The following is a 12,504-nucleotide window of genomic DNA, read 5'->3' as shown; positions in this document are numbered from 1 at the left end:
ATCCAACTCGTCACACCTCCTCACTATAGCATATGCATCTCCTCTTCAGATGCCCAACCATTTCAATCTCACCTCATTCATCTTGTCCACCATAGAGGTCACTTTCAAATTATCTCGAATATCTTCATTTATAATATTATATCTCTGAGTATATCCACACATCCATTTCAACATTCACACATCTACAACATGCATATTCTAAATATAAAAGTTCTTGATTGGTTAACTCTCCGCTCATACAACAAGGTTGATGTAACCATTACTATGTATAACTGTAACGATCCCTTCCGATTATTATGGATAGACCAATGGTGAAGCAATTGGGTAAGAAATTTTTTTGGATAGTGACTTGAAAATTTTAGGCTAAGTCAGTCTTAGATGAAATTTGAGCAAGGTGGGGTCCAGGGAAATTGGAGAAAGGGACGGGTTAACATTTAAGAATCAGATGAATTTTCTTTTAGCTAAGGAGTTAAGGAGTCCATAGGACTTTTTAAAAGTGAATTTAGGTGAGTAGAACTCCTGATATTGAACTCAGCGTGAAAAAGCTACTTTAGAACATTAAGGTTCAAGGGTGTGTTGCGAAATGAGGACTTTGAGGAAGATTTATGAGTTTTTGTATACATGCAAGTCGATATAAAGGGTGGAATACCATTATGGCGGGGCCACTATAGCAGGCTGGTGGCCGGTATAACGGGTCCGTCATGAATTAATGCAAGAAAAGTTTTAAAATCTCTCATTATTCCGCAATTTCGTTCTTAGGAAAAGAAAGGGTGACTTAGGGCATTTTTCTTCAGTTTTCCACTAATTTTCTTAGGTAAAGATAAGTTAATTACTCCCCTAACTTGTAATTTGATTCTTAAGCCTTTGAATCTATGATGGTACTCTTAGGGGAGGATTTTGACTTGAATTAATGATGGAAAAAGGCCCGATTTGGATAGGATGATTATGGGAATGGTTTGGGGTTTAGGATTTGAGTATAATCCAATTATTTTTAGGTCATTGTTCATTGATTATCATGTTTTGTTATTATTTTAAACCTATAACAAGTCAAGACATTACAAAAGGGCAAAACTTAAGTTTTTTAGAATTTTCAAGGCTTGATTCGAGATAGGTGATTGTTGTTTGTTTTTCAAGTTATGTGACATGTGCATATTAACTGCTATGTAGTATTACTTGTGCAATTCATATGGGGAAACACAAGGGATGAATATAAAATAACATCATGTTGATAAATCTCATGTAGTGAACTTGTTTAATTTACTTGTGACTTCAAGTATGACTGTTCATTATGAGTACGATTGTGCATGTTATTTGTGATTGTTGGTTCGCTCGGGTACTGCGCTAATATAGATTGCTAATGATTGGCTCAAATACTATGCAGGGTATGTACTTACGTTGGCACGAATATCACACCTGATAGAGAATATTATTTGGTTGGTTTAGGTACCACGCTAGTACATTAACAGTTTGTGTGTGGGTTTCATAAGTATCGCGTATGTGTTGTTGTGATCATGTGGGTATGTTTCATGGGTTTGCTAAGTCTAAAGTTTTGACTGAGAGTCTATGTTTGTTGTGACTCATTGATATACGTGTTGGCTTGTATTACTATATTTTGGTTTCATGTTTACATTCATATATTTGGAACTGGCCAATGATCCTACCAATACACTGTGGTTGTGTACTGATACTACACTTGCTCTTTCTTTGTTGAATACATAACATATTCAGGCGGCTACTACGAGATCACAATTGTGAGACCGACATTATTTGAATCAAAGGGTAAGTTATTCTTTCGGGCTACCATGGATTCTTCTATGTCTTAATCATCTGTTCGGACTTAGATATTTTTAGTTTATTGATTTCTGGTTTGGGGTTGCATCCCCTATTCTTGACTATTTAAAGTTTTGGGTGGATGTCACTCATGGCAGTTTGGATCGTGATAAGAACTTACCTCTAAGTTTTGGTGGTATATTTTCATCACACAAGACTCTAGATGCAAGTCTTCATGTCATATATTCGTACCAACATGATATGTAATATTATCATTGATCTTCTGGTTTCTTTGGATTAAAAAACGAAGATACTTGAAATGTTCTTTTAGGGGATGGTATAGTGAAACGACCCCAAAAATGCCCGAAAATGTGCTTCGAAAACACCTATAATTGTAATTTCCATATATCTCAAAATCCGTGCATGATTTCGGAAATTCGACTTCATATTCTTATTCGTGGGGTCAAATTGAGTAGGAAATGGGTCTAACCCGAATTTTAGAACAATCATATCAAAATTCGAAAATCGCAAAAAATGCGATTTTCAGGGTCAACTTTAAAGGGGCATATCTCTTAGCACACAAGGAATTGGAAGGGCCGCAACCTATTAAATTAAACCTCTATGAGTTAGCTTTCCAATGCACTTGGTTTCACCTCATTCCGAGTTAGGATGAGGGAGTTATGACCATTTTCGTAAAACCTGTCGGAGCAGATTTGCAAATTCCAGTGAGCAAAGTTACTGTAGCGGCTGGAGACGTTTTTCTTTTATAAAAGAGGATATGTCCCATACTTAGTTATAATTTTTTTCTAGCTCCAAAACACTCAAAAACACTCTCTAAGCCCTCTTCAAAATTTCACCAAGATCTTCAACCAAATTCAAACATCTCAAGCTCTAATTCCGGATTCAAGACTCAATCTCAAGCTTCAATTCTCCATTCCAATCTTCATCAAAGATTCTCCAAAGTTGAGGTATGTGGGTTGATTGTGGAAACCTTCCTTTCCACAAGTCCAACCATTTATCCTTTATTTTTACTTCAAGTTTATGGGTCCTTATGATCATTTATGAACTCTTGAATTATGGAATTACTACTACACATCCTATTATGGTCTATTTTTGCATATTATCATGAAATGGAATTATTATGTGATGTTTATGGTTTTCATGCTTCCATGATCAAATTATGAAGGTTGATATATATATGTATGTTGTTGGTGGGCTGATTTATATGTATTTCGGAATTGGTTGGACTTAGTACTCTTGAAGTACATGATTTCATTTACATGAATAATAGCCCATCATGTGTTTGATAAAATGCCCATTTATAAGATCCTTAGGAAAGGGAAGGTCCAATGTACGTCCTATGAATCGAATGGTTATATAATTATTGAAATGATGATGAAATGGACACATGTATATGATTTTCTCTATATAAGTGTTGTGAGTCGACCAAGCCTAGTGCGGGGGGTAGTAGGCCCGTATAATCGTATCGAGGGGTTGGTACCTTGGTTGCCTAGTACGGGGGGTAGTAGGCCCGTATAACCATATCGAGGGGTTTGTACCTTGGTCCCTAGCTCGGGGGGTGGTATGCCCGGGTAACCACATTGAGGGGTTTGTACCTCTTTCGCCTCTCCAAGGGGGTGGTAGGCCTTGGAAATACTATATTGATGGTCACTCACCACACATGTACTACGTCCCACTAAATGTGATTTTTATGTAAGCGTCATTATATATATCATTTCATTAATGTGCTATCTATCGGGTATGTTTATGTATTTTTCCTATGATGTCCATTTATTATTGCATTGCATTGTTTCCATATACTTAGTACATTCAAACGTACTAATGCATACTCTATGCTTACATGATGTCACCATGTAGGGACCGGAGCACCGCGTGACCATCCTCCTCCGCGTGGTTAATACGATTTTCTATCAAGGTTATTGGTAAGTCCTCCATTCCGGGGACGTTGCTCATGATCTTTTGCTATGTATAAGATTTTTTCTTTTTTAGTTATGTTTTGACTATGAGGGTGAGCCCGGTAGCTTGTCTTGGCCCCCGCTAAGTACTCATGTTTAGAAGTGGTGTTGGACAAGTTGTGTATTATGCTTGAGCTTGACTCATCTATGGTATTTATGTATCATTTCTTCTTTTTTTTCTCTTGCTCCCTTAGTCCCGATTTCCCCCATTTGATTATGCTTATTGCTCATGGTCATTTAATTGCTTCCGCGACCAAGGATGTGTAATGATACGCTATGAGGCTTGTTTGGGGTTCCTTCGGGTTCCCCATTCGCCGGTCACGTCTAGGCCCTAGGCTTGGGTCGTGACATATAGTCAACAAATTTTGCTTCCACACTGGACTCATGTGTTGCATCACTGAACTTACACTCCAAATATTTTGTTTTTTGGTGTTATTCAACCTAAACCTTTTAAATACCAAGGTATGTCTCCAAACCTCCAACTTAGTGTTAACTTTGTCACAAGTCTCATCAATCAGTACTATCATTTACAAATAACATACACCATGGCACATTGCCTTAAATATACCGTGTTAATTTATCAATCACCAAGGCAAATAAAAACAGATAAAGAGATAATCCCTAGAGCAATAATATCTCAATTAAGAATTGTTTTTGAGTCTCTGTGATACATGTCATTAAATTCCCTAATGTAGGCCACAAAACATTTGTACCATATAGGTATCTCCATAGGACCTCTATTGGGACTTTATTGTAGGATTTTTTAAAAATCAATGAACATCATATGTAAGTCTCTCTTCATTATTCTATATTTCACTAGTATATTCAAAAAACGATGACTTATGTAGTTGATCTTCCCAACATGCATATGAATTCATTCACATAAATGGACACACCCCACTTCACTCTCATCTTCAAAACCCTATTTCAAACTTTCTTAGTGTGGCTTAGTGTAATACTTCATAAGTTTGGGTCACGCTAAACTAAGCAAAATGCATGTAACTTAATCCAAACTATGATAAATCGTATGTGTGAAGTTAGATATTTTTCTCAATTTATGGAAAATTAAATTTGAGTTTCAACACATCAAATCATTCATCCATTGAAGTTTTGTACAAAAAGTTATGAGTACTTTATGAAATTATGTGCAAAAGTTAAAAATTCATTTTTAAGTGTGTGAAATTGGGGTGACCTCGTGATAAGAATCCAATTGGGGATGAATCCAATTGAAATTGTCACTCCCCGAGTCTACACCCTGGATGTGGCCAACACTCGAGAATTATTTCTGGCCCCAAGTGAACCCTTTGCCTGACTCAATTCTCAGTGGAAGACTTGCTCAACAACATGTGAACTCAAAAGTAAAACTTTCACAATCTCAAAATAGATACTCAGAATATTTTAAATAAAATATTCACTGGCCAAAAAGGCAACTCAAGTCTAGAACGTCAACAATGAAATTGAAACAAACTTCTCAAAACTATATTGTCTATCTATGAAGCCTCTACTAACTGAGATTGATGTCGGGACAAGACCCACGCCATCCTAATAAATAAAGATTGAAATGTAAACTAAATATGAAACCCTCCGGAAAACAAGGAGCTCACCAAGTCTAGCTGGAACTCGAATGGATCAACGGAGCACCGGTTGTTGATCTTGATTCCCTGTATCTGCATCATAAAATAATACAGGTCAAATGACATCAGTATATTGAATGTACGAGCATGTAAGAGGAGCACTGAACATAATCTATAATCTTGGACTGATAAAAGGAAACCATACTTACCTTAACTCAACTCAACTCAAGAATACTCAAGAGACTCAAAGATACTCAAGAACTCAGAAATACTCAACTCAGTTCAATATAAAAGCAATAATAAGATGCATTATAAAGAAAGTTGTTAAGACACTAATTTATAACTCAATTTATTTAAAATACAATAAAACTCTTATTTGTATGTAAAGATACAAAATACTCAATTTGAAAGATTCTTTAACCGACAACCATCATTATAAGCTATGTGATGATACAACGTCTCGCCCACGTTGCCAGAACTGTCTTATACCTTGCCAGAGTATAAGACATCCTCAACTAAGTGGATCCACTAAGCTATGCTTAAAATCAATAAAGAATCATCTAAAAAGTATGACCATTTTCTACCCACGTTGGCTACATGGTTTATGAAGACATTGAGTTATTTGAACTCGTCCCCATAACGGTGCTTAATACTACTCCCAAAATATAACTCAGCTCATATGTTTAAAAACATTTCCTCATCCTCAAACTTTGAGATTATTACAAAAGGTTCTCTTAAAAGAGATAGTACTCAAAACTCCCCATGAACTCATTTGGAAATCGATGTTTCCCCTCATTTTAAATGTAAAAACATTTACTCTTTGAGAATACTTAGTTCTCATATATTCATTTTGAAAAATTAAACTCAACTCTAATCATCTTCATACTCAAGTACTCAAGTCTTAAAACAAGTTTAAAATTTTTGTAAAAGACTTCTCAAATTGACTCGAAAGAACTCCCTTGAACTTTACTTTTAACTCTATCTTGAATTTGAAATGTGAATCCAAGAATTATGCTTTGAAATGTAGGACCTCTCAAAGATTTAAGAAGGTTAAGATAATTGAACATAAGAACAAGTGAAGACCTAAATTAAAGAACACTGGCACGACGCGGAGATGGAATGAAATTTTTGGTCGCGAAATAATTTTTAAGGAAAAGGACTCCGTATCCTCACCGCGGCGCAGATAAGGGGGTAGTTATCTGGACTAAAATTCTAAGCGCCTCCGCGACACGGACCTGGGCGCAATTATTTGTCCGATCTTTTCTTCTCCTTCCCAATCTCGATTCAACTCATACCCACTGCAAATCTAAGTTCAAAATACACGAATTCTCATGACCCAGAACATTTTCAGCGAAAACCCACATAAGAACTACATTCATTCGCAACTCTCACCTCAAGAACTCAACAAAAACTTCATTATCAAAGAACGAAGCACAAAACCTCAAAAACTCAAAGCATTCAACCTCAAGAACGAAATTACGGATAAAAATCACATGATTGGCGTATGGGTGAACGAACCCAACACTATGAAAGCTTACATACCTCGATTCGCAAGAAATCTTGGTGAAAGACATCATTTTGGTGCTATACATATTCACTATAAGTATGTAATTATAACAATAATGGTTAAGAAAGGTCTTTAAAATAGATAATTATGATAGATAATCAAAGATTAAAAAAAACTGAAATTTTAAAGAACCCATTTATAGGTTATTTAAGAGCAACAATTAGCTTGAATGGGATGAATGCAATAGAGTGGGAAAATATTAATTAACTAAGGGACTTTTGAGTTTTTCTCATAATTAAGAGTTAAAGAAAATTAATTTTCTAACATAGCATATGCAACATAAATTAAGAAAATTAAAGGAGTGTTTTTTTTATAAACATAACACATTATATAGGAGTAATGAAAAATAAAGATTATTATGTTTTTATATTAAAGAATATGAATAAATGAAGGAGTAGTAATTGACATATTCATTTTTGTACAATAATTAAAATACATAAAAAAAAAAATTTAAAAAATTAAAATAAAATAATAAAATAATAATAATAATAATAATAAATATATATATATATATATATATATATATATATATAAATAAATAAAATTAAGAGATAATTTTTATATTCTAATATATAGATATAGATTATACATATAGATATATAGATTGACTGTAAGTAAATTAAATAATAAAGAGAGATGAATTTAAAATATTAAGATCATTGTCATTTTGTAATTTGGAGAAGGTAAAAAATATTAAAAATTTTAAGAGTGAAAATTAGAGAGAAGTGAATTATAGATATTTTTTAGTCCTTGTAAATAGACATATGGAGAGTTTTTGTTGTAATTGTTCCTCTACTAATAAAATATTTGTGTACAATAAATTAAGTAATTACCTTTACAGTAAAATAATTGATTAAATAAGAAAAAATGCCTAAAAAGAGGGACACCTCCTCTATGTTTCTCCTTTACATATAAGAAATGGGAGGATAAAATACTAATTGACATATTTACTTTTGTACAATAATAAGCAAATAGAATTGTAGAAAAAATATAAAATAAATAAATAAAATTGATTTTAAAAAAAGGTGCATCACTTGTCTAATATTGATAAGAAGCTCTCCTTTCCTTAGTCTCGAATTTTGATCCATCTTGCGCTCCTCTAAAATGTTCCTTTAAACATTTACCTGTAAAATAAGAAGTTGGACTCCATGTGTTAGAAACTAATTAGTCCATGTAAAATATGAAAATTTATACATAATTTTTTTTATTAAAACATAAATATTTAACCATAACACCCTAAACCATTGATATGATAGCAATTTTTGTCAAATGTGGCATGTATTTCTGATACTTATATAGTGATAGGTGAAGTCATGAGAATTAATCACAAGGAAGATAAAAAAATCTTTTTTTATTTTGTAGAGTAACCATTTAGGTGGAGTTATTAATTAGAGGATTAATGATAGGCTTTTGGATTTCATAAACTGAAAAAAATTATGAAAAATAAAGAAGAGTAAATGAGGGAGGTGTAATTAAGAAAATATAATTTTGAAGTTATTTTTAACCTTTTAATATAGCATATAAGTAGAGAATAAATAAGAAGATTCAAAAAAATGAGAAAAAGAAATAAATGTGAATGGTGGCCATTGAGAGGTGTCACATCACCTAGATTATATTTAGCTTTATTATATATATAGATTCTTAGTCTTATATCGAAGGTACATGTTAATTTAAGCCTTTCAAATGGGAGGGGTGCTACACGCACCATTTCCTTTAACCCCAAATCTCTGTTTAAGGGATTTTTTGACCTAAAATTTTAGTTTAGTTCTTTGATATTACTATCCATTTGTAATCTTATTCTCCCGACGGAGTCTCACATTAGTCGGTTAGCAAAAATCCCTCATCTCTCTACCAAATGTATGTAGATTGAGTTTAGATATAAAAAAAAACATTTCAAAAAAGAGATAAAAAAAAATTTGTAGATGGAAAGCTCTCCCATGGCTATAAATGGAGGTTATAGAGAAGATGAAAAGCGGGTTTACTTAATAAAGAAAAAAAATTAAATTAGTAATGTCACGTGGAACTAAAATACTGGTTTTGGAGTGAATTTTTACTCATCCAGGCGCTCCTCAAATGTGACATAATACATGCTCTAAAAATAGATCAAAATAATATATTTATTGTGATTGAAAATTATTGTATGAGATGGTAGGACCTTGCGTATTTCAAGTATCTACTTGTTCAAATGAGAACGAAAATAGTAGAAGGAGAAGAAAACGATAAAGAGGAAGATGATGAGGAATAAGAAACACATGCTAGATAAATCACAATTTTACCTTAATAATCACCCTATATAATCTTCATGTAATATAAAATTTGTTCTTTTCAAATTCTTAATTTAATATAAAATTATGTTTAATACTAAATTTCTAAATAACATATTTGCAAGCAAATATTATATACATTAATGGACAATTCAAATAAAAGTGAAATCATCAATGAAATGCAATTACATAAACATTACATAAATACTCAACTAAATTATTGTTGTGATTTTTATAATTATTATGTTATGTATTGTATTGTTATCTTGTATATAGATTATTTGTTATGTATTGCATTTTTAAATTAAAAAAATTATCTTATCATTTAAATTTTGGGCATTCTTCAAAGTGAAAAATTATAATAATTTTATATTATACCACTTAAAGTGACGATAATTTTAAAAAATGAAATATTATTAATTCATGATGTAGTATATATTAAATATAATTTATTTTAAAATATTATATTACATTAAAAGGGAATTACGAATATTAGAGATTTAATCAATGATCTTATGTGATTTATAATATGTTAATTACAAATATTATATAATAGAACAAACAATAAAATAATCAAAAAGTGAAATAGAGAGTATGATATTCAAACCATCTCAATCCCTCTCTATTTTACCCTCCATTCTCTATATTTGGAGAGTAAAATAGAAAATTGTGTCTCCAGCCACATTCTAAAAAGCCCTCTATTCTTTATTTGACCATCTCCAACCCACTCTATTTTACTCTCCATTTTCTACATTTCGAGAGTAAAATAGAGAATTGGGTCTCCAACCACACTCTAAGAAACTCTCTATTCTCTATTTCACTTTTTCATTATTTTAATATTATTTGTAATTAACATATAATTTTTCATATTAGACTATTAATTAAATTTCTAATATTTGTAATTCTTTTTTAATGTAATACAATATTTTTTAAAAATGTATTATTTAATATATACTACTTTCATCCCGAATTAATAATATTTCAAATATTTTTTTCAGTTTTCGTCATTTTAAGTGATGATTTGATATAATTATTAATTTCACTCTGAAGAATGCACAAAATTTAAATGATAAAGTGAAAATTTTAATTTAAAAATAAAATAAATAACATAATAATTTTAAAAATCACAACAATAATTGGGTAATCCGGTAAGTCTTTTTCAAATTTAACAATATTCCAAAAAAAAAAAAACAGTGTATGATTCAGAGAATTTTCGTGCTTGTGATTGTGGTTATGCTTGTTGATTTCTTTTTTCAATTATTCGTAGTTGTTCTTTAAAATTGTAGGATAAACTATAATTTTATATTAAATAAATAATTGAAAAAAAATATTATATTACATGAAAATTATATAGGGTGGTTATTTTTAAAAAAAAAAACAAGAACAGATTTATATTATGAAATAAGAAAATGAAAATGAAATAAAAATAGAAATAATAATAGGGAAAAGGGACAAATATACCCCCCGAACTATCGTAAATGGTATCTAAATACCCTCTGTTATACTTTTAGGACGTCCATGTCCTTACCGTCCAAATTTTGGTGCGTATATACCCTTATGATAGACGGCGGGACTCGTGGCATCATCTCAATGACTTGCCCAAAATTATTTAATTTTAACCCAAAAATTAAAATATCCAACCCAGATAACTTAAACCCCCTGACCCAAATTATAACCATAGACAACCTAACCCAAATGAAAAAAAAAAAAAGACAACGACAACCATTGCCTCTTTCATCTATTCCTCACTTCTTATTCAATGGCATCTTTTCAAATTTCACCTTCTTCAATACAACCATGGATTACTATGTCAAATTATGTCTTCTCCTCATCCACAACTGGAGCATTTGTTGTTGCTCTACCAGGGTGGCGGCAATGGTAGCAGACTACCTTCTCTGGTGCTCTGATGGTGGCAAGAGGGAGAGCGAAAGTTGCTCGGCGCTAATGGAGTTTGGGAATGCGAATGAGGTGTTATAGGGTTTTAATGGGAAGGAAATTGAAGATTGTAATTGATTAAAGCTTGGGAAATGAAGAACTTGGCCAGAAGTTCTAGAAAAATCGAAAAAGTCAGTATAGCTAGAGAAGATGCAGAATTGTTTTGGTTATAATTTGGGGGTGATTTTTATTTTTCAAATAAAAATGTATAATGATCTTGTTTAACTTAAGAGAGCACCCCTGATCACAACTGGATTATAAATTTGCACCACCAAACGAAAATATAAAAAATTAATTTCCCTATTTGCAGATTGTCTGTTGATATCAAACATCACCAAGATACATAATCAAGTAACGGTACCCACTCATGCTGAAGAAAACGATTTGACGATGGTGCAATACTTAGTTTCCTTCTACCTGTTGATCAGTATTGGGAAAATCATGAACAATTGATTCAAGACCAGAAACCCTAGTCCCCAAGACGCCGAATTTCTCCTCCAATTGGGAAGAAAGAGAGAGTCGATCAGCCCATAGATCTCTAAATATGAAGTGGGTCATTGTAGCTAAAGCTCAATTTAAACCTAATGTAAACCATAGTAATCTTGTTAGCATCATCTTCTCCTTCTTCAATTTGTGGATAGCTATTATGTTATTTGGGTGGATTTTTAAATTATTTGGGTGGGTCTTCAAAATTATGGGTCAAAATTAAATAATTTTGGGTAAGTCATTGAGATGATGGCACGTGGTCCGCTATCTATCATAAGGGTATATACGCACCAAAATTTGGAGGGTAAGGACATGGGCGTCCTAAAAAGTATAACGGAGGGTATTTAGATACCATTTACGATAGTTTGGGGGTATATTTGTCTTTTTTTCCCATAATAATATGATATTGAGGAGATAAAAGAAGATTCTTTTTTTAGAGATTAAAATAAAGAATTGAGTTGAAGTTGGTTGTCTGGAAAAAATAGAGAACTCTATATTATGTAATTATATTTCATTAATGATTTCACTTTTGTTTGAATTGTCCATTAATGTATATAAATTTTCACTTGCAATAGTGTTATTTAGAATTTAGAATAAAATATAATTTTATATTTAAAAAAGAATTTGAAAAAATGAAATTTTATATTACATGAAAATTATATAGGGTGATTATTTGGAAAAAAAGAAAGAAATAATTTATATTATGAAATAAGAAAATAAAAATGAAATAGAAATAATAATATAATATTGAGGAGAGAGAAGAAGTTTCTTTTTTAGAAAGTAAAATATAGAATTTGGTTGAAGTTGGTTGTCTAAAAAAATAAAGAACTTAATATTTGGAGAGTAAAATAGAGGGTAGAGTTAAAATGCCCTCACCTCTCTATAAATGGAGAATAGAGAGTGAAATAAAGAGGAGTTGGGAAACTCATTCT

General features: G+C 31.8%; 3 protein-coding genes across 3 annotated transcripts in view; 2 read left to right on the top strand and 1 right to left on the bottom strand.

Moving 5' to 3' along the window:
* Nucleotides 1–12,504, top strand: part of LOC125823682 (BI1-like protein) — a 176,173-nt gene that overhangs the window by 103,462 nt on the left and 60,207 nt on the right. The window lies entirely within an intron of this gene.
* The window catches only part of LOC125823659 (glutamine synthetase, chloroplastic), a 110,294-nt gene that overhangs the window by 86,317 nt on the left and 11,473 nt on the right, over nt 1–12,504 (top strand). The window lies entirely within an intron of this gene.
* Nucleotides 10,967–11,701, bottom strand: LOC125823606 (uncharacterized). The gene is given in 2 exon segments (XM_049502951.1): nt 10,967–11,092; nt 11,504–11,701. Coding segments are annotated over 2 exon segments (324 nt in total).

Source organism: Solanum verrucosum, unplaced genomic scaffold (assembly GCF_900185275.1).
Source record: "Solanum verrucosum unplaced genomic scaffold, falcon-dt-bn FXZP01000093.1, whole genome shotgun sequence".
Classification (NCBI taxonomy): domain Eukaryota; kingdom Viridiplantae; phylum Streptophyta; class Magnoliopsida; order Solanales; family Solanaceae; genus Solanum; species Solanum verrucosum.
This window is presented reverse-complemented; position numbering and strand designations above follow the sequence as displayed.